The sequence below is a fragment of the Salvia splendens genome, chromosome 18 (genome assembly GCF_004379255.2).
Source record: "Salvia splendens isolate huo1 chromosome 18, SspV2, whole genome shotgun sequence".
Classification (NCBI taxonomy): domain Eukaryota; kingdom Viridiplantae; phylum Streptophyta; class Magnoliopsida; order Lamiales; family Lamiaceae; genus Salvia; species Salvia splendens.
Window position 1 is genome coordinate 15639505 of NC_056049.1, and position 22494 is coordinate 15661998.

At 40.6% G+C, this 22494-nt stretch overlaps 2 protein-coding genes across 2 annotated transcripts; one reads left to right on the forward strand and one right to left on the reverse strand.

The window, feature by feature from the left end:
• Window positions 1–3757: 3757 nt before the first annotated feature.
• On the reverse strand, window positions 3758–4581 carry LOC121776792 (probable pectinesterase/pectinesterase inhibitor 58). The gene is made up of 2 exons (XM_042173957.1): window positions 4232–4581; window positions 3758–4190 (listed from the first exon to the last, which is right to left on the reverse strand). Exons 1-2 carry the CDS (start codon window positions 4579–4581, stop codon window positions 3758–3760), a joined length of 783 nt encoding a protein of 260 aa, XP_042029891.1.
• A 282-nt stretch (window positions 4582–4863) lies between these two features.
• Window positions 4864–7842, forward strand: LOC121776523 (pectinesterase-like). The gene is made up of 2 exons (XM_042173688.1): window positions 4864–5866; window positions 7123–7842. The coding sequence occupies exons 1-2, from the start codon at window positions 4897–4899 to the stop codon at window positions 7818–7820; spliced, it is 1668 nt and encodes a 555-aa protein (XP_042029622.1). The 5' UTR covers window positions 4864–4896; the 3' UTR covers window positions 7821–7842.
• Window positions 7843–22494: the final 14652 nt, after the last annotated feature.

Below are 22494 nucleotides of genomic sequence, written 5' to 3' on the forward strand. Positions count from 1 at the left end.
TTGAATGCCACATAACTTGCTAAACTCGTTCAAAAACTCGTACGGGCATTCACTCCTTCGCCCAGAAAATGTTGGCAAGACACCTAACACATTCGTTTTGATCTCAATAGATCTCTGACGTGGGTTCATCACTATTGCGTGTGCTGGCTCTCCATCGAGATGAGCCGTTAGTGACCCTATTTCTGGATCTGGGTCCGCTACGTGTGCCATCTCAACTTCCTCTTCCTCCCCTGTTTCTGACTCTGTTTCCGATTCTGGTGGGGACTCCGGATCTGTTCGTCCTGAAGATTCCCAGGATTCGTCACTCAAAAACTCAGTCGGGAACGGATCTCCCGTCGTGAACCCTGATCTGGTAGTCACGGTGGAGGCTGTATCCTTGATCTTCCAAACGAACTGACCGTATTTCCAACCAGACGAGTTACTCCGGTGGAAGCTCCTGCTCATGTACTACAAAGAAAACGGAAAGAAAAAGTAAATTAAAATTATTCACACCAAAAACTCTAGGCACTAACACAAAGTACGCCATCCATCCCCGGCAACGGCGCCATTTGAAACGAGGATTTTTTAACACGTGTGCACAGAAATAGATCACTGCAAGCGCTTGGTCAAGACACCACGCTCCTTAAATCCACTAGAGCACAAGGTCTAGGAACTTAAGAGAACATAAAGTGCTTGGTCGTTGGACACACATCGACTCCCCTTCAAAAAAATATAAATCCCTCAACCCGAATACTATGAATTAGTATAGGGAAGTGGGGTCGATCCCACAGAGATGGACTCGCAAAGTAGTGCTCAGAGACTTTGGACAGACAAATGGCTGCTGCCACGCAACAAAAGGGTTGAGAATTTTAAACTAACTCTAGACCTAGGCAGAAAATGTAAATGCTAGACCTAGGACATGTTAAACTTGTAAATTCAGACTTCGACAACAAGAAACATAACCACTTCCTAGACAGTGTAAACAACTACCTAATCTAGCTAAACAGAATATGACTGAAAGTGGGGACCATAATTCCAAAAATGGCAAGTACGGAAAGAACTGCAGATTAACAAACTCTGACGCTAGCTCGCAGCAAAATGCATCCTCTCAACCGAATTAAACTTGCAGATGAACAAAACAGAGCAAAAAGCGAGATTCGACAGAATATAGAGATTTGGTCGTCGTTATCTTGCTGCAACTCGGAAACACATCAGATCTGCGTACACTAGACGGAATGAAAGAAAAACACGTAAACTAAGCATGAAAATCAGATCGAAACTACTCAGATTCACGTCAGAATACTTGATCCACTCCGGATCCAAGACATCCGAACCCAACAACCAACAAATCCAGCAAATCCAACCAAAATTCTTCCACAATCCAACTCCAATCTCCCGGATCTGACCATTAACCTACAATAACTCAGTAAACAGCTGCGAAACGCATCCAACTCAGACAATTTAAAACTCCAAAATCTCAATAAGCGAAACGATCAAACCAGAAATCAACACAATCGCCATAACGGAAAATCAAACTTGCATTTAAACCAGAAACTATTCGGTGAAAACAGCGAACCGAGCTTCGAACAACGAAGCTCGGCAGAGTAAGTAAAATGCGGAAAGCGGAAAATAAATTGTTTCTTCGCTCCTAACAAGAGCGGTGTTACACCATATCGGAAGCTGAGATGAAACCCGAACGTGCGAACTGAGATCTCCTCAAAACTAGTATCAAGTGTGTGTGTGGGAAAGTGAACTGAGCAACAGGCTGTGGTGAGGTCTCCCCCCGAGAAGATCCCTCCAGCTTGCATGCTTCTGCCTTTTATAGATGCGGACATAGCCCTTGAGTCTTCGTAGAAATCCCTATTCTACCCTTCAACTCTGGAGCTTCCTCCGTCGAGCAATTCTCTTCATAATCGTTCACTAAATCGCCAGTTCCTCGACCTTGTGATTTTTTGGTCTTCTTTCCTGGACCTGGCGAATTCCTTCACACACCTGGCTTAAAACGTGCATTAGTCCTAGTAAAATCACGAATTAAATCCCTAGACCCATGCATGAAATTAGCCTTATCAGAATTCCAAAGAGGTGTTCCACGGCCGAAACGGACACAAACGTGAGAACTGATGGAGTTGAGACTATATTGTGTTGATGCTATTGACTAGGCATACACTAAGGAGGAATAGTTCAAGGCATCGCGTCCACTAGCCCGCCGGTATGTCCGATAGTGTTGACTATGGAAGGTTCAAAACCACAAGTTACCTCTCCAAATACAGTATTATTTCTCAAGAACTGAGCAAAGAGTCTGCATACATGCATTTGCATCTGGTGTTGGAATTAATAAGAAGTTAATTAATTTTCGTCCATAGCAAACAATAATTAATTAATGGACATTTCTATCTTAAGTGCGAGAAATAAACATTTAATTTAAAATGGAAACCCGAATTACTCGTAATTTTGGATTTGGATGGGCAGTGCAATATTATTTCTGCTGTGGCTGCAAATAATATTCCAATATAAGCTTGTATCAAATTGTAGGTTCAGTTTAATTAGTTCTAAGCTAATTGGGGGAGGTCATATCCAAAACCTTCCACAGATCCCTGTCTGGGCCCAATATGAACTAAATATAAATAGGAGAATAAAGGAGAGACAAAATGACATAAGAGATAATATTTTATTTGAAATTTTTGTCCAACACACACACACAGTGTAGGGATCGAATTTTTCAGCTCTCCTCCGTGATAATTTCTGTCTTCTTTATTCGAGTCCTAGTGTTCTGGTGAGATCAACTCACACTGATATCGGAATACGGCTCGGGAACCAGTCAGAAGATCCGTGGTCGAGTATTGAAGATCGACACACGGAGAAGTAGCAAGCCATCCGCGATTCTTTGGAGTATCAAGAAGGTATTACTTCAGCTCCGTAGAAAAGCATGTTTTAGGTTTCAATTAATCAAAAGCATGTTTTGTAAGAAAAACGTGTGAAATGCCAAAAGGCTAGGCCTTTGGCCTTTCTCCTCCAAATGCATTATGAGGTGTCTTAAAACCAAGACTCTTCATGTAGGCTTTCATATCCTATAAATAGGTAGGATTTGGAAGAAGAGAACACACAACCAACAAGCATTCTCTCTTCATCACTCAAGCATTCTAGTGGACATTCTAGGAGCATTGTCTAGCTCGGTTCTCGCCTCCAATTCAAGTTCGCCGGAGCCTACGAGTTTGAGGTCCTTCAACTCGATAGGAGGAAAGTCGTTTCATCTTTGGGGACATTACGCCAATCCGTGAGCACTATCCGGGGCGTATTTCATCTTGCGGAGAGAGGGTCATCTCGACTCGACTTGAAGAATACTATAGTTTGCATCTCTTTACTTTCGTTGTAATTTATTTATTACATTTACCTTCCAGTTTTGTATTCTTTGTAATAACAAGGGTTGCCAGTGTAAAGGCTACTATATTTCCAACATGTTTTAATTCAAGTTATGATCATGATACATGTGATAATTGCGCGAATAGAATTTGTCTAAATAATCTACTTAAATAGATCTAGTTCTCTGATATATTCATGCTTCCGCTGCTAAACCCCATCATCAGTAATACTCCTTAAAAGAAAGTTCAATTAATAAACTAATTACCTAGTGTAGCGGTGTAGAAGGTCGGAACACCACCGGCAATGCTTTTATTGCCGGTGACTTTAGTCGTTTCAGGTCCGTCTCCGATCATCACAACTTTGTTCATCCCCTTTGGAATCGACACATACTCATTATAGACGCCGGCCTTGACATGGATCACCGAAAATTCTCAGCGTCGCCCTTCACCGCCGCGACAGCCTCCGCAATGGTCACGAACTGGCCGGTCCCGTCCTGCGCCACCACAATATCAGGCGCCAGCGTGCCAATCTCCTGCGCCAGCATCCTCTTCTCCTCCTCCGCTGCCATCAGAAGCCTCCTGCTTCCGCCGAACATGTCGCCGAGGCTGCCAAGGTTGAACGAGCTGATCACCGTGGCGAGCTCCGTCACCATCGCCAGGCCATTGCTCGCCAGCTCCGTCGCCGTCTCCAGAACCTTCTTCATCTCTTCGCTATTGTCTCCGGTCGTGTTCTCGAACGCGTCCACGCACGTCTCCTGGTTCGTCACCACCGCGCTCAGCCACGTCCGGAGGTCGGCCACGAACGCGTTCGTCCTCAAGTAGTCGAACTCCGCAATCTTCCCGATCGTCCGCCTGAGGTCCCCGGAGGCTCGGTGTAAAACGTTCTCACAGACTCTGAATGCTCCTTGGTGGCCGGGTCCTTCGCGGCCTCCTGGAGCAGCGTGGAGCTCTCGAGAGCCTCCTCGACGTTGGCCACGGTCACATTGATGGCCCTCTCGATGAGCTGGCGCGTGTCCGTGGTGTTGGCGTCCGTGAGGCTCTCCACACACGTCTCCTTGTAGGCCGTCGGGGAGCAGATGGCCTGCACGGCCTTGATTGTGGCGCTGATGCCGCGGCCGCTGCGCCCGGTCTCAGCGTCGCCTCCGCTCGTGGCTATGTCTATGCCGTCCTTGGAGGACCCCACCGCCACCGCGATCACTGCCGCCACTAAGAGGATGGGGGTTAGCCCTGCAACGGCTAACATTCTCTTAGATTCCTCCACTGGCATTTTATTTTATTATTTTTTCTCTTTATTTTGCCTTATAAAGGTTGATGAAAAAATTGTGGATTACACATCAATTTTGCTGCATTTCCTGACTTTTTGGAGGGCAGCAAAAAAATAAGAATAAAATTAACGTACAAGAGTCAAACATGGTTGACCTCACATAGTTTTTGAATCACTAAGTATTTATTTATAGCAAACTCAAATGCGATCGATCTTCGCATATTTTCACCTATATTTTGGTTACTCTGCCAAAAACAAAATACTAAGAAATTAAAATAGTTGATCAAACTATTTATGGGGTCAAAAGTAGCCTTGATTGCGGGCGTAGCCGCCGTGCTGATGCTGGCTGCGGTGATCGGGGCGGCGGTGATCTTCTCAAGGAACAGTGAAGAAAAGCACGAGTCGGGGAAGCCCGGCGTGACGTCGAAAGCGGTGAAGCTGGTGTGCTCCCAGACGGACTACAAGGAGACATGCGAGAAGACGCTCGCGGGCGCCAACACCACCGACCCGAAGAAGCTAATCGAGGCGGCGTTCGACGCCACGGTGGGCAGTATCACGGAGGTGTTGAAGAGCTCCGCCCTGCTGAAGATGGCCGCCACCGACCCGTCCACCAAGGGGGCCTTCGACGTCTGCGACGAGGTCCTAGAGAACGCGGTCGACGACCTAAGGAGCTCGATCCAGAAGGTCGAATCCCTGGACGGAGGCAAGGCGAAGGCCTTCGTGGCCGACCTCCGGACGCGGCTGGCCGCCGTCGGGGACGATCAGGAGACGTGCATCGACGCGTTCGAGAACACCACCGGAGACACGGGCGAGAAGATGAAGGAATTGCTCAAAACCGCCAAGGAGATGGCGAGCAATGGCCTGGCGATGGTGACCGACCTAACCAAGATCCTCGGATCGCTCCAGCTCTCGAAGGTGCTTGGCAGCGGCGGGGGCGGCTCGAGCGGGGCGCGGAAGCTGATGGTGGAGGAATACGTTGGGAGGAGGATTCAGCAGGTGGCGGAGATGAAGCCGACGATGGTGGTGGCCAAAGACGGGAGCGGGGAGTTTAAGACCATCGCGGAAGCTATAAAAAAGCTGCCACCGAAGAATAATGAGACGTTGATTGTGATATTGATTAAGGCGGGCGTGTATGCGGAGACGGTCATCCTCCCCAAGAAGGTTAATAAGGTCGTCTTGCTCGGAGAGGGCCCCACCAAGACTATTATCACCGGAAATTTGAATTTTGCCGCAGGTGTTAAGACCTACCACACCGCCACCGTTGGTTAGTATATCCATTTAAGTCACAAAATTTGATTAAAATTTTAAGTTGGGATATTAAATTATCAAGGTTTCATTTTTCTCATTTATTTATCCTATTCATATATGAATTGACATCTTTTAGTCCAGGGATATTGATTCCTAAAGTCATAAACTTTGGTCAATCACCATATCTGACGAACTTACGTGCATATTTTCTCATACTTGGCACCACTAAATCAACGTGATTTCTACGTGACTTTTTTTTATCATACTCACCATGAACTTAAGAAGTGGTCTACAATATCATAAACATTTCACGGTGGTCCATATAGAATAAGTTTTTCGTTGAGAAAATAACAAACAAAATGCAATGTTTGTGATATTGTAGACCAATTTTCAAAGTTCATAGGAAATACCAAAATTTGGCCAAAGTATATGATTTACCAATATCCATTTTGTAAAATACTTCGATTTAAACATCATCAAAATACAACATTTAGTATATGAATGGGGCAATTGAAAAAAAAGTAAAACTTTTTTGTTTTATATTCTGATTTCAAAGATTATGAGAATGACTAAAATTTGATCAAACTTCAAATTATTATTCCATTTATACACATTGTTTGGTAAATTCTTTGTAAGTAGTAATTACTATATGAGAATAAGATAGTTCAAATTATTCATGAAATTTCTAATGTTATAGTACTCCCTTCATTTCTGAAAATTTGTCATTAATTTCCATTTTCATCGATCACTAAAAATTTTTCACTTTTCACTTTTATCATTTTTTTAGTGGACCATACATTCCACTAATTCATCTCCACTCACATTTTATTATAAATCTAATACTCTATCCGTCCCTCTGTAGCTGAGTCGTAATCCTTTTTGGGTTGTCCCACTATAACTGAGTCATTTCACTTTTTGGCAAAAAACAACACATATCTTCTATTTTACATTCTCTCACTTACTTTATTCTCTCTTAATCTCCCTACCTTTTTTCCTTTCCTACTTTATTCTCTCTTTTCTTAACTCACTTAATAGAAATTTTCTTAAGTTCTGTGTCGAAAAGAAATACTTCTACTACAAAGGGACGGAGGGAGTATACAAAACTAGGACTCACATGCCACTATCTTTTTCAACCCATTTTCTATTATGTTTCTGAAAACCCATGCCGGGTTAAATGGTGATAAATTATTAGGGACGAAGGGAGTAAATCTAAAAAAATGCGCATGCATCGAAATTTCCTTATATCCCAACATTATTAAACATGCATGGCAGCGGTGAACGCTGATGATTTCATTGCCAAGGACCTAACGATGGAGAACACCGCCGGGTCAGAAGGACACCAAGCAGTGGCCCTACGCGTCTCAGGGGACCAGGCAGTGCTCTTCAACGTGAACATATTCGGGTACCAAGATAGCCTCTACGCCCACAAATACCGCCAGTTCTACCGCGGGTGCACCATCTCTGGCACCATCGACTTCGTCTTTGGTGATTCCCTCTCCATCTTCCAAGACTGCACCTTCGTGGTGCGAAAGCCAGGGAAGAACCAGGCTTGCATGGTGACCGCCCAGGGCCGCATTGACATCCGCAGCCCAGGCGGGTTCGTCCTCCAAAAGAGTCGTATCTCGGCCGAGCCGGAGCTCATCTCTAGCACGCCTCCTGTGAAGGTGTACCTCGGCCGACCATGGAAGGAGATGTCGAGGACAATCATCATGAACTCCGATATCGGGGTCTTCGTCGACCCTACCGGCTGGTCGGTATGGGCTGGGACCTTCGCCCTCGATACTTGCTACTACGCGGAGTTCGAGAATGTGGGACCCGGTTCGGGTACCGCGGTTCGGGTCACGTGGAAAGGTATCAAGAAGATCACACCACAAATTGCGGAGAGCTGGACCGGGGGAGTTGCCTACGGCGATGACTCTTGGATAAAGGCGGCGGGAGTCCCTTATGTACCTACCATGATGAAAGTTTAGGTGTGTGTCTTGTAATGATTATAATCTGTTGGAGTTCCAAGTGTTGAAGTTACAAGGAGTGTTGGTTGATGAAATTTAGAGTTCTAAAAATAGAACATTATTATTGTCTACTTCCAATATTAGTCTTGTTACAAGACACACTTATTGTTGTATCTCAAGAGTCCCCAACACTGTTATAAGTGATAAATACATGGGTATTGGGTATCATTTCCCAATCCATCAAATACACCAATCCTTTTATCACTACAATCCTTTTATCATGTCATCAGAATCAGTGTAGATTTTGTGGATCAGTTATTAGCTCGACACCTTCCTTAGAAACTCAAATTGTGATTATATACGATCTAGTTATTCAATACAAGGCAGCAACTGCGGTATCAACGTCGTCGACCAGTCGTAGCCCGTTGCACAACTGTCACCATCCACTGACCCCTTAGCCAAGTCACCGTTGAGCAAGGCGGTGACCTCTAGAGCAGCCACAACTCCCTGGTCCAACCTCTGCGCCGACAACTTCCCCAGCCTCCAGCACCGCGCCTCTACTCCGGAACCATCTGAGAGAGCCGCCGGGAGAGAAGCAGAGTCTTCCACCACCGGGACTGAATCAGCCACTGCTCACGTAACACGAGAACTCAATTGCACTCTTCTAATGCATCCTAACTTTTGTTTTCTTCGGATATCTTGACGGAGACGATTATTAGATGTGACACTGAACACTACGGGTTATACTATGTGGACGAGATAGCTCAAACTGGCAGAGTGATGTTGGCTCATGGATCTTCAGAACGGGAAACAGGGTTATGGCATAGACAGTTAAGGCATACGTCTAGTTATTTAAAACATCTATTTCCGCACCTTGTGAAAAATTCTGTTTTTGAGTGAAAAACATGTGTTTTGGCTAATAGCCATAGACAATCTTTTAAACTCAACAACACTAGAGTTGACTTAGTTTTTTCTTTGATACGATCGAATGTGTGGGGTCCTTATCAAATTACTCGGGAAAACTGTATGAAATACTGTCTTGTTCAATGGTGATTGGACTCGCATGACATGGGTGTATTTTTTTACAAAAATCTGATGTCTTCTCTAAAATTTTTGAATGATCCTCACCTAGTTTGCATTGGGAAATTTCTGATTCACCAAACTTCTTGTGCTTACACGCTTGAACAGAGAATGAGGGAGCTTAACGCAAAAACTGAATTATTTTAGAAATGACTAGGGCACTTCTTTTTGAATGAAAAGTCCCGAAATATTTTTAGCCCGAAGCAATTGCTACGTTAGTATACCTCATAAATTGTCTGCCTACTAGAATCCTTAATCTCAAAACCCCACTTCAAATTTTATCTACCTTAACCAGTGTCCCTCCAGCCTTATCTCTTGAACCTCGAATTCTTGGCTGCTCCGTGTTTGTTCATGTCTGCAAACATGAGCGAACGAAATTATCCCCTTGTGCGATTAAAAGTGTTTGCATTGGGTATGTGATTAATCAAAAGGGATATATATATGCTACGATCCACAAAATCGACATGATAACTTTAATAGAAATAGAATTCTTCTACAACACCCAACTTGCCAGTCAAGGGGAGAGGGAAATAAACGAGGTATCAAATGTTTACATGCTAAGCTGGATGCCTATGCCTCTCATATTATAACTGATGCACTATTTTTGAGCACTATAAACACCCACAAGTATACATAGTAGATTTAGTATAGCTAAAGGTCAGTACCGGATATCGATCACGGCGAAAAACAATCACAGACTATCTACCTTCTACTAAAACTTAATTACTATTTGGAAAACTGAAAGTTTTGGGAATTTTTAAAAACAAAGAACAATTGAAAGCAATAAACAACTAATTGCAAATAAATCACGGAGGTAAAAGATAAGAGATAAGGGAATTTCAGGGATGTGCGTTCACAGTTATGGTTTTACAAATTCCAACTACAACACTCTAGCACAGTTCTTACTTTAGTTGAACGAGTCACCTAGCTTATGCTCATCCGATGCAAACGTTGATTACTAACATTAGGGTTGTGAATCCTAGATCCGTAACTCCAAAAAGCTCCTAAGACTCTTGAAAAGTCCTCACTCTCAATTAACAGTGTCGTTTTAAATGAAGCTAATTGTAGTGTCTATTAAGTGGATCTAACTCGCCAACCTCCTCTCACGATTATGTAGCAAGTTATATTAATTTATCACAGAATGTGTCACTCAAACGTGAAGCATTATCCAATTACTTAAGAAAGAAACAAAGTAAGAACAAAACGGATAATAAATAAAAAACGGAATTGTATAACCAAAGTCGTTACTAACACATCCCTAGAATCCTATGAGTTTAGTTACACATGATTGAATAAACTAAAAACATAGATTGTAGGGAAAACAATGAAAACATAAGAACTAAAGCAATAAAAACCAAAGGTAGAATCTTTGTAGTCTTGATGATCTTCTTGAATCCTTCTTCAACCCCTTGCACTATGAAGTACTCTCACTTTTAAACTCTGGAAATATTTTGCAAAGAGAAGAACTCTTTTTGATGAAGCTTGAAGGGGTATTTATAGGGGAGAAATTGCCCCTCTTCAAATAAGGAAAATGATTGCAATGTATGGTAAGTCTTGGAGAGAAAGTAGGGCAAATATGCTCGCCACTTTTTCCCAGTGGGCCGCTGCACCTTGGCCAGCGGTCGCTACGGGTTGATCCGAAGCTTCTGTCTCTTGGGCAGCGGTCGGTGCACGTGTTTCAGCGGTCGCTGGCAATCGTCCCGTAGCTTTCTGGACCCCTTGTAGCGGTCGCTATACACACCCCAGTGGTCGCTGGGCGTGTTCTTCGTTTCATGCACAACTTACCCGGAGCGGGCCGCCACTGGCATGGCGGTCCCTGGGCTCTAGTGGTCGCTGGACATCTTGAACAGCTTCAAATTTCCATCTTCGCGTTTTGACTATCTTTTTGGGTTCAAATACGCACATTTCTCACAACACACGTCAAAATACCAAAATGGATAAAACATACTAAATATAAACATGAATTGTGATTTTGACATTAAAAATTGACCAAATATAGGCCTTAAAACCGTGCAAAATCCGAGCATATCAATAACCCAAATGAAGGTCAACCCGAGCCAACTACTTCTGTCGTCGAGCAGATCTTAAACACCAATCAACCTACGGAACAAAGTTTCGCCCCAACACCTCCTTATCCAATATCCGAGTTAAACAACTTTATTGAGAACTCTGTTACTGTTACTACTAAAAATATAGTTATAGAAGATGAAGAGAGAGGATCATTGATAAGGATACTGGAAAATATATCTTACCGCCTCGAAGTACTAATGGAATTCCACCCAAAAAGATATTCTCCAGAAAAGATAGGCGGAAGAAAGTTAAGATCTGCAGTGGGCAGTTTGCAAAAGCAAACTTTACGAAACTGTCTAGAGCATTTGAGGCATCTCTATATGGAGAAGAAAAAATCCCACAGACAGTAAGAGAAGCCTTGAAAATCAAACACTGGAGAGAAGCAATGATGGTCGAATTAAAAGCACAGGAGAGAAAAAAGAGTTGGAAGAAATGTCAACTGAGAAAAGGGAAACGTACTGTTGGCTGTAGATGGGTCTTTACGATCAAACGAAGGCCTAACAGATCTATCAATTGATATAAGGCCCGTCATGTAGCTAAAGGATATACTTAGATCTATGGGGTGGATTAATCTGAAACATTCTCACCAGTGGCAAAGATGAATACGGTTCGAGTGTTGTATCCATTGCAGCAAACGAAAGCTGGCCCCTACACCAGTTCAATGTTACTAATGTATTCCTGCATGGCGAGCAAAAAAATGAAGTTTACATAGAAGCTTCTCCAGGATTTAAGAATGACTTGAAGACGGAGAAGTCTGTTAGTTGAAGAAGAAAACCCTGTATGGGTTAAAACAATCTTCGAAAGCATGGTTTGGGAAATTCACAAAGTCAATGAAGAAATATGACTATCAGCAGAGTAATACAGATCACACACTCTATTTCTGAAAAAGCGAGGGGATAAAATCACATGTTTAATAATCTAAGTCGATAATATGATCATCACAAGATATGATTATGAAGAAATAGAGCAACTCAAAAATAATTTGGCCAAAGAGTTCAAAATGAAGGATTTGGAGACACTTTGGATCGGCATAAATCAAAATACACTTTGGATCTTCTAGCGGAGACAAGCATGGCGGGATGCAAGCCAACAGACACACTAATTCTACATCCACTTTTAACCCAAGGCGAGAAGAAGTAATTTTATCGCATTGGTGTTTGCTTATGAATTTATAAGATGTTTCTCAAACATTTAAATGTATAAGAAGCAAACAAGTCTAATTCTTCTACATAGTAGATTAGTCGTGAACGACGTTCAAAGAAGGTGACACAGTCAGTCTTTTGTAGAAGAGAAACAAAATTTCACAACCTAGATAGGCTTTGGCTACCCATCATGAAAAGTTGCAGTGTCAATCCGCATGTTTCCTTAAATATGTGAAACAGTGTTTTGATTAACAAATGTTTTGTTGGTAATCATTACACAGAATTAAGTTTAAATTGACAACTCTCCACATCATGTACGTGAATCAATTTTACATGTAGTCTTACATGAATCAATGATTGTGCAAGAACCAAATCGCGGTGATTGTTCGTTGCCGCTTCGACAACATGGATTTGCGGGATATCCGCAAGGATTCATGCGAGAGTGACATGGAGCAGTTGGTCGTTGGAGCAGTTGGTCGTTGTAGCAGTAGCGCTGGTGGCTACAGAACCGACTGCGATTAGGGAGCACCACGATGGTGGCTGGCAAGCTGTGACGCCGGTTGTCCATGTGGCTAGGCAGGCGATCAGCGAGCAGTGCAGCGCCGACAGAGTGACATCGACGCAGCAGTGTCGGAGGTGTCAGGCTGGGCAAACTCAGGAGTCAAGTGGGAGACCGTAGGCGCTGCAGAGCGGTGGGAGTACGATTGTACGATGGCGTTAGATTAGGGTTTCCCTATGGATTAATTTTATTTTGTCTTATACCCTATGGATTAATTTTATTTTGTCTTATAGATTTATATAGATTTAATTCTATGTGAATAAATCCTAGATAGACTACGATAAATTTTAATTAAGTTTATCTATATCTTGTAGATATTGATGGATTTTATATATATCTAGAATATATCTTAGGAGATTTGGATAATTATAATACATGTTTATCTTTTTCTTGTGGATATATATAGAATTAATTCTATTTAGAAAATATCCTAGTAGATTTAGATAATTAAATTTATCTCTATCTTATAGATGTTGATAGATGTATATCTATCTCGAATATATCTTAGTGGATTTAGATAATTATTAATACAATATTGTTATTATCTTCTGGATTTAAGATAGTTTTAGTTATATCTAGTTAAATCATAGTTGAATTAATATTAATTCTAGTTTATCATAATTTTATAGATATAAATAGATTTATTTATATTTAGAAAATATCCTAGATAAATCTGGATAATATGAATACAAGATAATCATTATCTAATTGGATTTTGATAAAATTAATTTTATCTAGAATAAATCCTAATAGATATGATATATTCTAGTTTCTAATTCTAAATAATCTAAGATTTGTTTAAATCTTAGAATGATTGAATTTTATCTTCATCTTATGGATTTGGAGAGATTTGTTTCAATCCTGAAGTATCCTAGTATAATTTAGATAATGATAATCCTAGGTCAGTCTTATCTTGAGTTTTAGGATTTGATTTTATCCATGTAAAATTTAGAATAATCCTAAGAGGATTTAAATAGATTCAACTCTATCTAGATAAATCCTAAATTAATTTGGATAGTCATTGTCCAAGATAAATCTTATCAAATCTAAAATTTCTATTTTGGATAAGATAAGGAATTAATTATTTTAGTAATTTTTCCTAGATTTATTAAATAATTAAAATAATTATCCAGTGTGATTAATTACCATGAATTAAATGGGTTTATTCGTTTATTTGGTGATTATCCGTTATAAGTGGATTATCTGCCTTATCTACTTATGTGATAATTATTCAAAAACCATGTTTAAAATCACTAAGCGATAATTACAACATTGCGTTATATATGGTCTCCATAAATTAGTCTATATATGAAGCAGTTTCCAATATTAACGCGACCCACCCTAGTGGGAGCAATAATCCTACGAAATAGTAAGTTCATAAGGATAGACTTCTTAATAGTAAATTGTTTAAACTAGAAGTGTGTTTCTAATATTATTGCGACCCACCCTAGTGGGAGCCATAATTCTACGAAATTGCAAGTTCATATGTTTAAACATATTTATAAATAACTATGGAATTTTGTTAGTGGCTTTCGGCCTTCCTTAGAAAGAGTATCTAAACAAAAAAGAAATTCTTAGATGCTAATATTTATGGTAAAAGCTTAGGCAATATTTGGCAGCCATGCCACCTTAGAGGTCTATGGACTATTCGTTGGTATTGTGACAAGGAAATTGTTGGAATCCGAATTTGTATGACCTCCATAGAGGCATACTTATTTTGGTTTTCACAGTTGCGAGATACATAAATTGTTTTGTAGTTGTTTGCGATTATGTATTAAGCATAGTATGTGATAAATAGTTTTATTCTTCTAAGCCAAAATTTTTAATAATGTCTGCGAACCTTAAAAAAATCAAACTCGAAGGCCAAAATTATGTTGACTGGAAATATAAAATGAATAAGATACTACTCCTTGCTGAAAACTTAAAATTTGTATTCACCAATTAATGTCCTCCATTTCATTGAAAAAATTCTGTAAAGAAAGTTCAAGAATGCATTTCATGCATGTGCTTGACAAGTTCTTTGAGATAGAAGGTCAAACTACTTTCTTTTAAGTAGTCAGACACGTCTTGGTTTATATTCATGAAAGAGGAATATCCAATAAGGACGATGTCCAGATTCTATTGGAACATCCAAAAGAGAGAGAATGTTTTGAGGAATCTTCTGATACAGTTACTCAAATAGTTTCTACATTCGATTTATCGGCAAATGTAACAGGAAGTGATTATATGAAGGTTGTTACTGAAAAGTTGGAAACCTTAAGCATTATATTCACTTAATTACTATTGGAGGAAGATAACATGATAGTTGACGAATTCATTAAGTCCGCATATTTCATATGTCTTAGTTCAATCGAACAAAAGACTAGCAATGGAAAGAGGGAAGAGCTGAATTGTCATCAATGCCTGCTGAAAGCAAGAAAGGCAAGATAAATTAGGTGAAAAGGCAAAGAGAAGATGCATTGTAAGCCGGATTGACCTCTTCTATAGAAGGACAATGGCTTAGATAACAATGCAACTTCTAAAAGAGAGATCGAAATCTAGTCGGGCAGTTGTTGCAGTGGAAGTTATTTATTATGCTCACTTTATTGTTTCATTTTGATGTGTAAGATTTTGTTTTATTGGTACAATTAGTTTAAAAAGAATTCGGTTTCAGTTTCTAAACTTGTTTATGATTAAGCGATGTTTGATGTCATTTTATAACACGTGCATTATTAAGAAATGTGATTCTAATATCTATTGTAGTAGTATAGAAAAATAAAGTATACATCATAGTATCTAAACAATATTAATGCTACAAGATTGAGTTTTACTTAATAGTTCAACTTCTTAAACAATGTATGATAAAGTATTTATGGAACTTAGACATAAGTCTAAGAAAATACTTAGTTATTGTTCAAACTGATTTTGTCTAACTTTAGTGACTATCGAGATTTTAACAACTTGGTTGTTAATTAGCTTGGAAGTCAAGAATGTCTGGTTGATGCACTATAAGTTAGAATCATTTGGTGGTTCTGTTAGGATTTTGTATACTAGAAATCACCTTTCGAGTGATTGAATACTGTAAAACTCTATATATTCTTTCCAATGAATGCAACAAATTATTTTTGTCATAATGTTGTTATGTTTTACATTCAATGGACATTTATTGCATATTTTAAATGTATAAGCGAACGTAACAAAGTCTAAGTCTTTGTTTTAATAGACCGGTTGTGGGCGTCATCCACTTTAAGGTAACACGGTCAGTTCCGAATAAAGAAAAATAAGAATTTCACAATCTGGATAGGCCTAGACTACCTATCGTGAACGGTTGCAATGCCAGTCCGCATATTCTAAGCGCTATTGAAATAAGATGACGTTGGTGTGGTATAGCACTGAATTGGATCTAAACGGCAAGACGAGTCTTTATGCTATCTACTGAAAGACGAGGTCTTGATAATTAATTTCTTAATCAATGTACGTTAGTGTTGAGCATACGATATTGATTATCTACTACTTTGACTAACCAATAGGTGCGGGTTTTTCTTAACCCAACGATCCTGGTATCTTGGGTAGTGGCGATTAATATCTAGCGGTGCTAAGATTGCTATTATATTGAATCGTGCGCGAGGTGAGTCTCGTTTGATAACTTCCACAAGAGGAGCTCGAAACAAGGTTTTATTATTCGGAACCTAGCTAGTTGGAGTTTGATTACTCTATGAATAATAAATAAGCGTTTCTTTTTAAGTCCACTCTTGGAGTGTATAATATGTTAATTAAGTAAGTCCATAGCAGACATTGATTATTTAATGGATGTTTCTATCTTAAGCGCGGAAAATAAACTGCACACAAATGGAAACCCGGAATACTTGTAATTTCGGATTTGGATGGGCAGTGCAATATTACTTCTTTAGTGGCTGAGTGTAATATTCCAATATAAGCTTATATTAAATTGTAAGTTCAATTTAATTAGTAAAAAGCTAATTGGGGGAGGCAATATCCAAATTCTTCCTTAGATCCCTGACTGAGCCCAATATGTGACTTAATATAAATAGGAGAATAAAGGAGACAAAAAATACACTTGTTTTTCTTAAAAAAATTTCGTCCCCCCTTATTCCAAGGGGAGGAACGATTTTTGTTCACCTTCCGTGAGCAGGATTATGTCCTCTTTATTTAAGTCATAGTATTCTGGTGAGATTTTCCCACACAAATATCAGTTTACAGTCCGGGATACCAGTTAGAAGATCCGAGGTCGAGTACTCAAGATCTTCACGTGGAGAAGACGCAAGCCATCTTCGATTCTTAAGTGAATCAACAAGGTAAGTTGGCTTACATCGTAGCAAGCATGTTTTAAGTATTATTTATGCTGAAGCATGTTTAAATTCAAGTTATAAGCATGATATATGTGATAATTATGCGAATAGAGTTTATCTAAATAATCTGCTAAATAGATCAGTTTTTATGTGATCCGTTAGAACGCCCGCTTTCGCTGCCAACCCATTCAATTAGTATCAGAGCCAGTCTTTGGCTCTGATTATTTGGATTTAAATTTCGCGAATTCATGTATGCATGTGTTATTTGATTGCGAAGCATGTTCTTGGTGTTTTGTTTATTTATTATGCATGATGAACTCAGGAACTATCGAATCAAGAAACTTGAATTTTTTGATCGTAGGAGACGAGACGGTTCGCATCACGCGCGATCGAGAAAGGGTTGTCGATTGAGTGGGAGCCAAGGGTTCATGGTCACGGGGCGACACGCAAACGAGCAAGGGCTCGTGCGCGCCGCCGACCGAGACCAAACCTTAGGCAGCGCCCGCACCAAGGTAGACGCTAGGCGGCAGGCGCGGCATGATTGTTCGACCGAGAGCCACCGAGACACCGCGAGCCACCAGGCAGGAGAACCCGTGACGAAGCCCTAGATCCTGGCTGAGACGGGCGTGCCACCAGGCGCGACGTGTGCCGGAGTAGTGAGAGCGGAAGGCCGGGACGGGTGGTCAGAGCTAGCCGAGAGCAGGCGCGCCACTGCGCACGCTGCTGGCCGAGAGCTCATGCCACCTGAGGAATCACGGTGGCGAGATGGGCTGCGCCACCTCGCATGCTTCTGGCCGAGAGTCTGCGACACCCGACGAGCCAGATGGCCGAGAAGCAGGCGCCACCTGTGGGCTATTGGCCGTGACGGCGTATCCGTTATTATCCGGCGACGAACTCGTCGGATCATCGTCGTTCATCGTTCGTACGAACCTCGTGTGATGAGATAACGATGAAAGATTATTTAATTTTTTAATTAAAAGATATCATTAAAATATTATTATTTAATAGAAATTATATATTTTGGGAAGATTTCCCTAGATTTTAGGAATATTTATATTATTATCTATATCTATGGAAATAAATAATATTATTTTGATTCCTAGATGATATGGACAAGAATAATTTAATAGTTTCCTAATATTTATATATCTAGAATCCTAATTAGGATAGATATGTAAGAATACATTAAGAATGAAATAACTTGTTTATTTTAGATATATTTTATAGTAGACATGGATAAGAGTTAAATTCTAGAATAATGGTTTCCTAAAGGAAGATACCTAAGTAAATAAAAGATTTAATTATCCAGCAAATTAAATGCCAACAGAATTTAATTAAGCCTTAATCTTCCTCAAGGCTAAGGATAATTAAAAGATAAACCATAACCCAAATATCTAAGCTATAATTACGAACTTAATGTTTGTATATGGTCTCCATCAATTGGTCTGCAATTTATGAAGCTTATTTCCAATATTATCGCCACCCATTATGTGGGGACAATAATCCTACCAAATAACAAGTTCATGAGGGCGGACTTCTCAAAGATAAATAGTATGAACTAGGATGTGGTTTCCAATATTACCGCCACCCATTATGTGGGGACAATAATCCTAAGAAACTGCGAGATTCAGAAGTTCACACAGGATTTATGAGATAGCTTGATCTTGTTAGCAGCACATGAACATTATTATGGGAGTGTGTTGTAGAAATGAGACTCATGAACACAGGATTCGGTGGTCTTGCTTAGGAAACATTAGGCGGCCATGCCATTATGTGGTCTCTGGACTATTCGTCGGTGTTGTAACCAGTAAAATTGTAGAATTTTAATGCGTATTGACCTCTTATGGAGGGTACAAAATTTTAATTTTACAGTTGTAAGATTTTAAAAAGTTTTATGGTTAATCTAATCAAACTTCTTACATAAGTTTATGACAAATAGTAAATACTCTACTTTGCCGTGCAAATCAAATCGTCAAGATGTCATTCAATCCTCTTTCTGCAATTCTTAAATAAAACAAACTCGAGGGCCAAAATTACATAGAATGGAAACAAAACTTGGACACCGTTCTTACAACAGAAGAGTACAGCTTTGTACTCACAACCCCGCGACCTCCAGTGCCGCCGGCTAATGCTTGCGCAGAAGTCAGAGATGCACACAGACGGTGGCATAAGGAGAATGAGATGGCTAAGTGCTACATGTTGGCTTCTATGTCTTTAGTACTCAAGCATCAGCTTTCTGCCATGGAAACGGCTGCCGAGATCATGAAGAATCTCAAGAATCTTTTTGGCACTCAGAATCGAACGACTAAGTCTCAAGCCTTTCGGAGTATCATGTCGAAGACAATGAAGGAAGGCTCGTCAGTGAGGGACCATGTCCTCGATATGATGGGCCACCTCAACCAAATTGAGGTTTTGGGAGGGACGATCGATCACGAGTCCCAAGTAACAATCTTCCTTCAAAGTATTCCCCCTAGCTTCCAGCAATTCAAGCTCAATTTTGAGATGAACAAAAGGAATTACACCTTGGAGGAGCTTTTGACTGAACTTCAGTCGGCAGAGGACCTTATGGTTCAAGCTAAGGCGGCCATGATGACTTTGGCGCCTCGTTCCTCTGGCTCTAAGCCTGGCGTAGGAAAGAAGTTGGCACCGAACTCAGGAGCGGCCAAGATGGCTAAGGGAAAGAAGAAGAAGCTGGCAAACAAGAAGCCCACGGGGAAGTGTTTCAAGTATGGTGAGAAGGGGCATTGGAAGCCAGACTGTCCTAAAAGGGGCAAGGCTACAGGTATGCACCAAGCTCTAGTAGTCGAGTCTTGTTTGACTTCGACATCTACTTGCACTTGGGTTATTGACACAGGAGCCACTGATCATATTTGTTTTGATCTTGACTCAATGCAGGTGACAAGACGGCTACATGATCGTGAGATCGAAGTCCAGCTGGCGGCCGTTGAAGTGGGAGACATTTATTTGCATTTTAGTAGTGATAGAATTTTGATTTTGAAGAATGTTTTGTTGATATCTTCTTTTAGAAGAAATTTAATTTCGGTTTCTAAATTGGTTTTTGATGGATATTCGATTTCTTTTAATGACAATTGCGTTGTTAAGAAAGATGGTTCTTATATCTGTCGTGGTATCATGGAAAATAATCTATACACGATCACGTTTACACAAATTAATAATCACAAATCAGAACTCAATACAACATCGAAAATTTCAAAGAAACGAAAAGAACCTTCAAGTTCAATGAAAGGAGGATCCTTAGACTTGGTCATGCCAATGAAAGAAGGATCCTTTCTCTTGTGGTACAAGATTTTATTAAAGGTCTAGAGGATGAACCTTTTCATAACCGTGGGTCATGCTTAGAAGGCAAGATGACCAGGAGGCCTTTTCAGGCTAAGGGCAATAGGGCCAAGGAAGTACTTGAGCTCGTTCATACCGATGTATGTGGACCAATGTCAACAGAGGCAAGAGGTGGTTTTCGATATTTCATCACATTTATGATGACTTCTCGAGAATTGGAGATGTCTATTTGATGCGCCACAAGTCAGAATCCTTTGACAAGTTCAAAGACTTTAAGGCTTATGTGGAGACGTATCATGGAAAGATTATCGAACGCCTGCGATCTGATCGTGGAGGCGAGTACTTCAGTGCCGAATTGAATCCCAACTGACTGCGCCGGGCACGCCCCAGCTGAACGGCGTGGCTGCAAGAAGGAACAGGACCTTGTTAAACATGGCCCGGTCGATGATGAGTTATGCACGACTACCTATTTCGTTTTGGGGACATGCCTTGCTTACTACAAGCCATATTTAGACAACTTACCGTGCCTACTACTCCTTATAAGTTGTGAACTGGGCGCAAGCCCAATCTAGCACATCTCAAGATTTGGGGTTGCCTGGCTCATGTATTGGAAAAGGATCCAACTAAGCTGGGATAAAGGACGGAGGTATGTTTGTTTATAGGATACCCTAGAGGATCGAAAGCTTACGAATTATTTAGTCTCCGTGACAAGAAAGTCATTGTGAGTACTCACGTGACATTCTTAGAGGAAGACTATGTAATGAATCATAAACCCAACAGTGAAGTGACTCTAGATGAGCTAACTTCAGTCAGAAGTTCCATTAACCAAGAACCCATACCAGTGTACAAATAATTCCGGAAACTTCAACTTCTACTCCAATCATTGTAGTGCCGCGCAGCAGTGGGAGGGTCTCTCATGAGCCCAATAGATACATTGGTTTGGGGGAATCTATGGATTACAACAAAGTATTTGATCCCTGGAACTTTGCAGAGGTGGTGGCAGATGTCGATCATTGTGAATGGGTGAAAGCAATGGATTCGGAACTACAATCTATGATTGACAAAGACGTTTACGATTTGTCTGCCCTACCCGAAGGCTGTAATGCCATTGGGAGCAAGTAGATATACAAACGTAAATGTGGACCCAATGGACGAGTTAAAGTCTTTAAAGCAAGACTAGTGGCCAAGGGGTATACCCAAAAGGAAGGTGTCGATTAAGACGAGACTTTCTCCCCACTGGCCATGCTCAAATAGATCCGAATACTATTGTCTATAGCAGCTTATATGGATTGGGATGTATGGCAGATGGACGTTAAGACTGCGTTCCTCAACGGCAGTCTTGAGGAGACTATTGTGTGAAGCACCTATAAATAGAGGATGCAGCGCCATAGTGAGGAGTTTTTTTGTTCTTCTTCTTCTTCTTCTTCTTCTTCTTCTTCTTCTTCTTCTTCCTTTTGCTCGCGTTTAGTTTAGTTTTCCGCCTGTTCATGGTTCCAAGTTCTTCCCCAGTTCCAAAATAGCCTAGTTAAAGAGTAGAAATGTTCAGTTAGAGGGAGAGCTACTGAAGGGAGCGCGACAGAGAAATCAATATCTGTTCGGCGCCGTCTCAAGTTTTCGACCGAGGATTTCTCAGCTTTATTCGCTTTTCTTATTTTCTGAATCTGTTAGCTTAGTTAAATTTCATTTTGTTGCGTAGTTAAAGAACAGTTCTTGGTTTGTATTTCGCAAGTTCACAACACTGTTTAGAATTTTGAGTATAAAAATAAAAGTTGTTTGCTTTCAGAAATCTTGTTTACTATTTCAGCTTAGTTTAGTTCTAAAATCCCTGATCGAGTGTTTGTTCATTATGTTGAATCACAAAGTGGTTTGTAGTTTCATAGCATGTTTAAGAAGTTAAGTCTTTATTTCAAGCTGTCGTTTACTTGGTCCGTTACTTGTTTTCCAGCATGATGAGTAACTTGGTCCAGTAGTTAGTTTACATTCCGCCTAGCTTAATCCAGTAGTTAAAACTCCTAATTTAAAGCGTGACAGCAGCCGAACCCTATTCACTAAGCACACACTCAACGCACCAGCTTCCCTGTGGGATCAACCCCATACTTGCCGCTTTTTTTTTTTTTTAACACCCCAACGGTGGAGGGTTCGTGGGTTCCTCATCCCTTCATTTCATCAGCAGGAAATTACAAGTATCATGCCCGAAAGTGACATGAACAAGAAGCCGTGAGTAAGAAGGTGTCGCGGAACCAAACAAGGCCGGACAC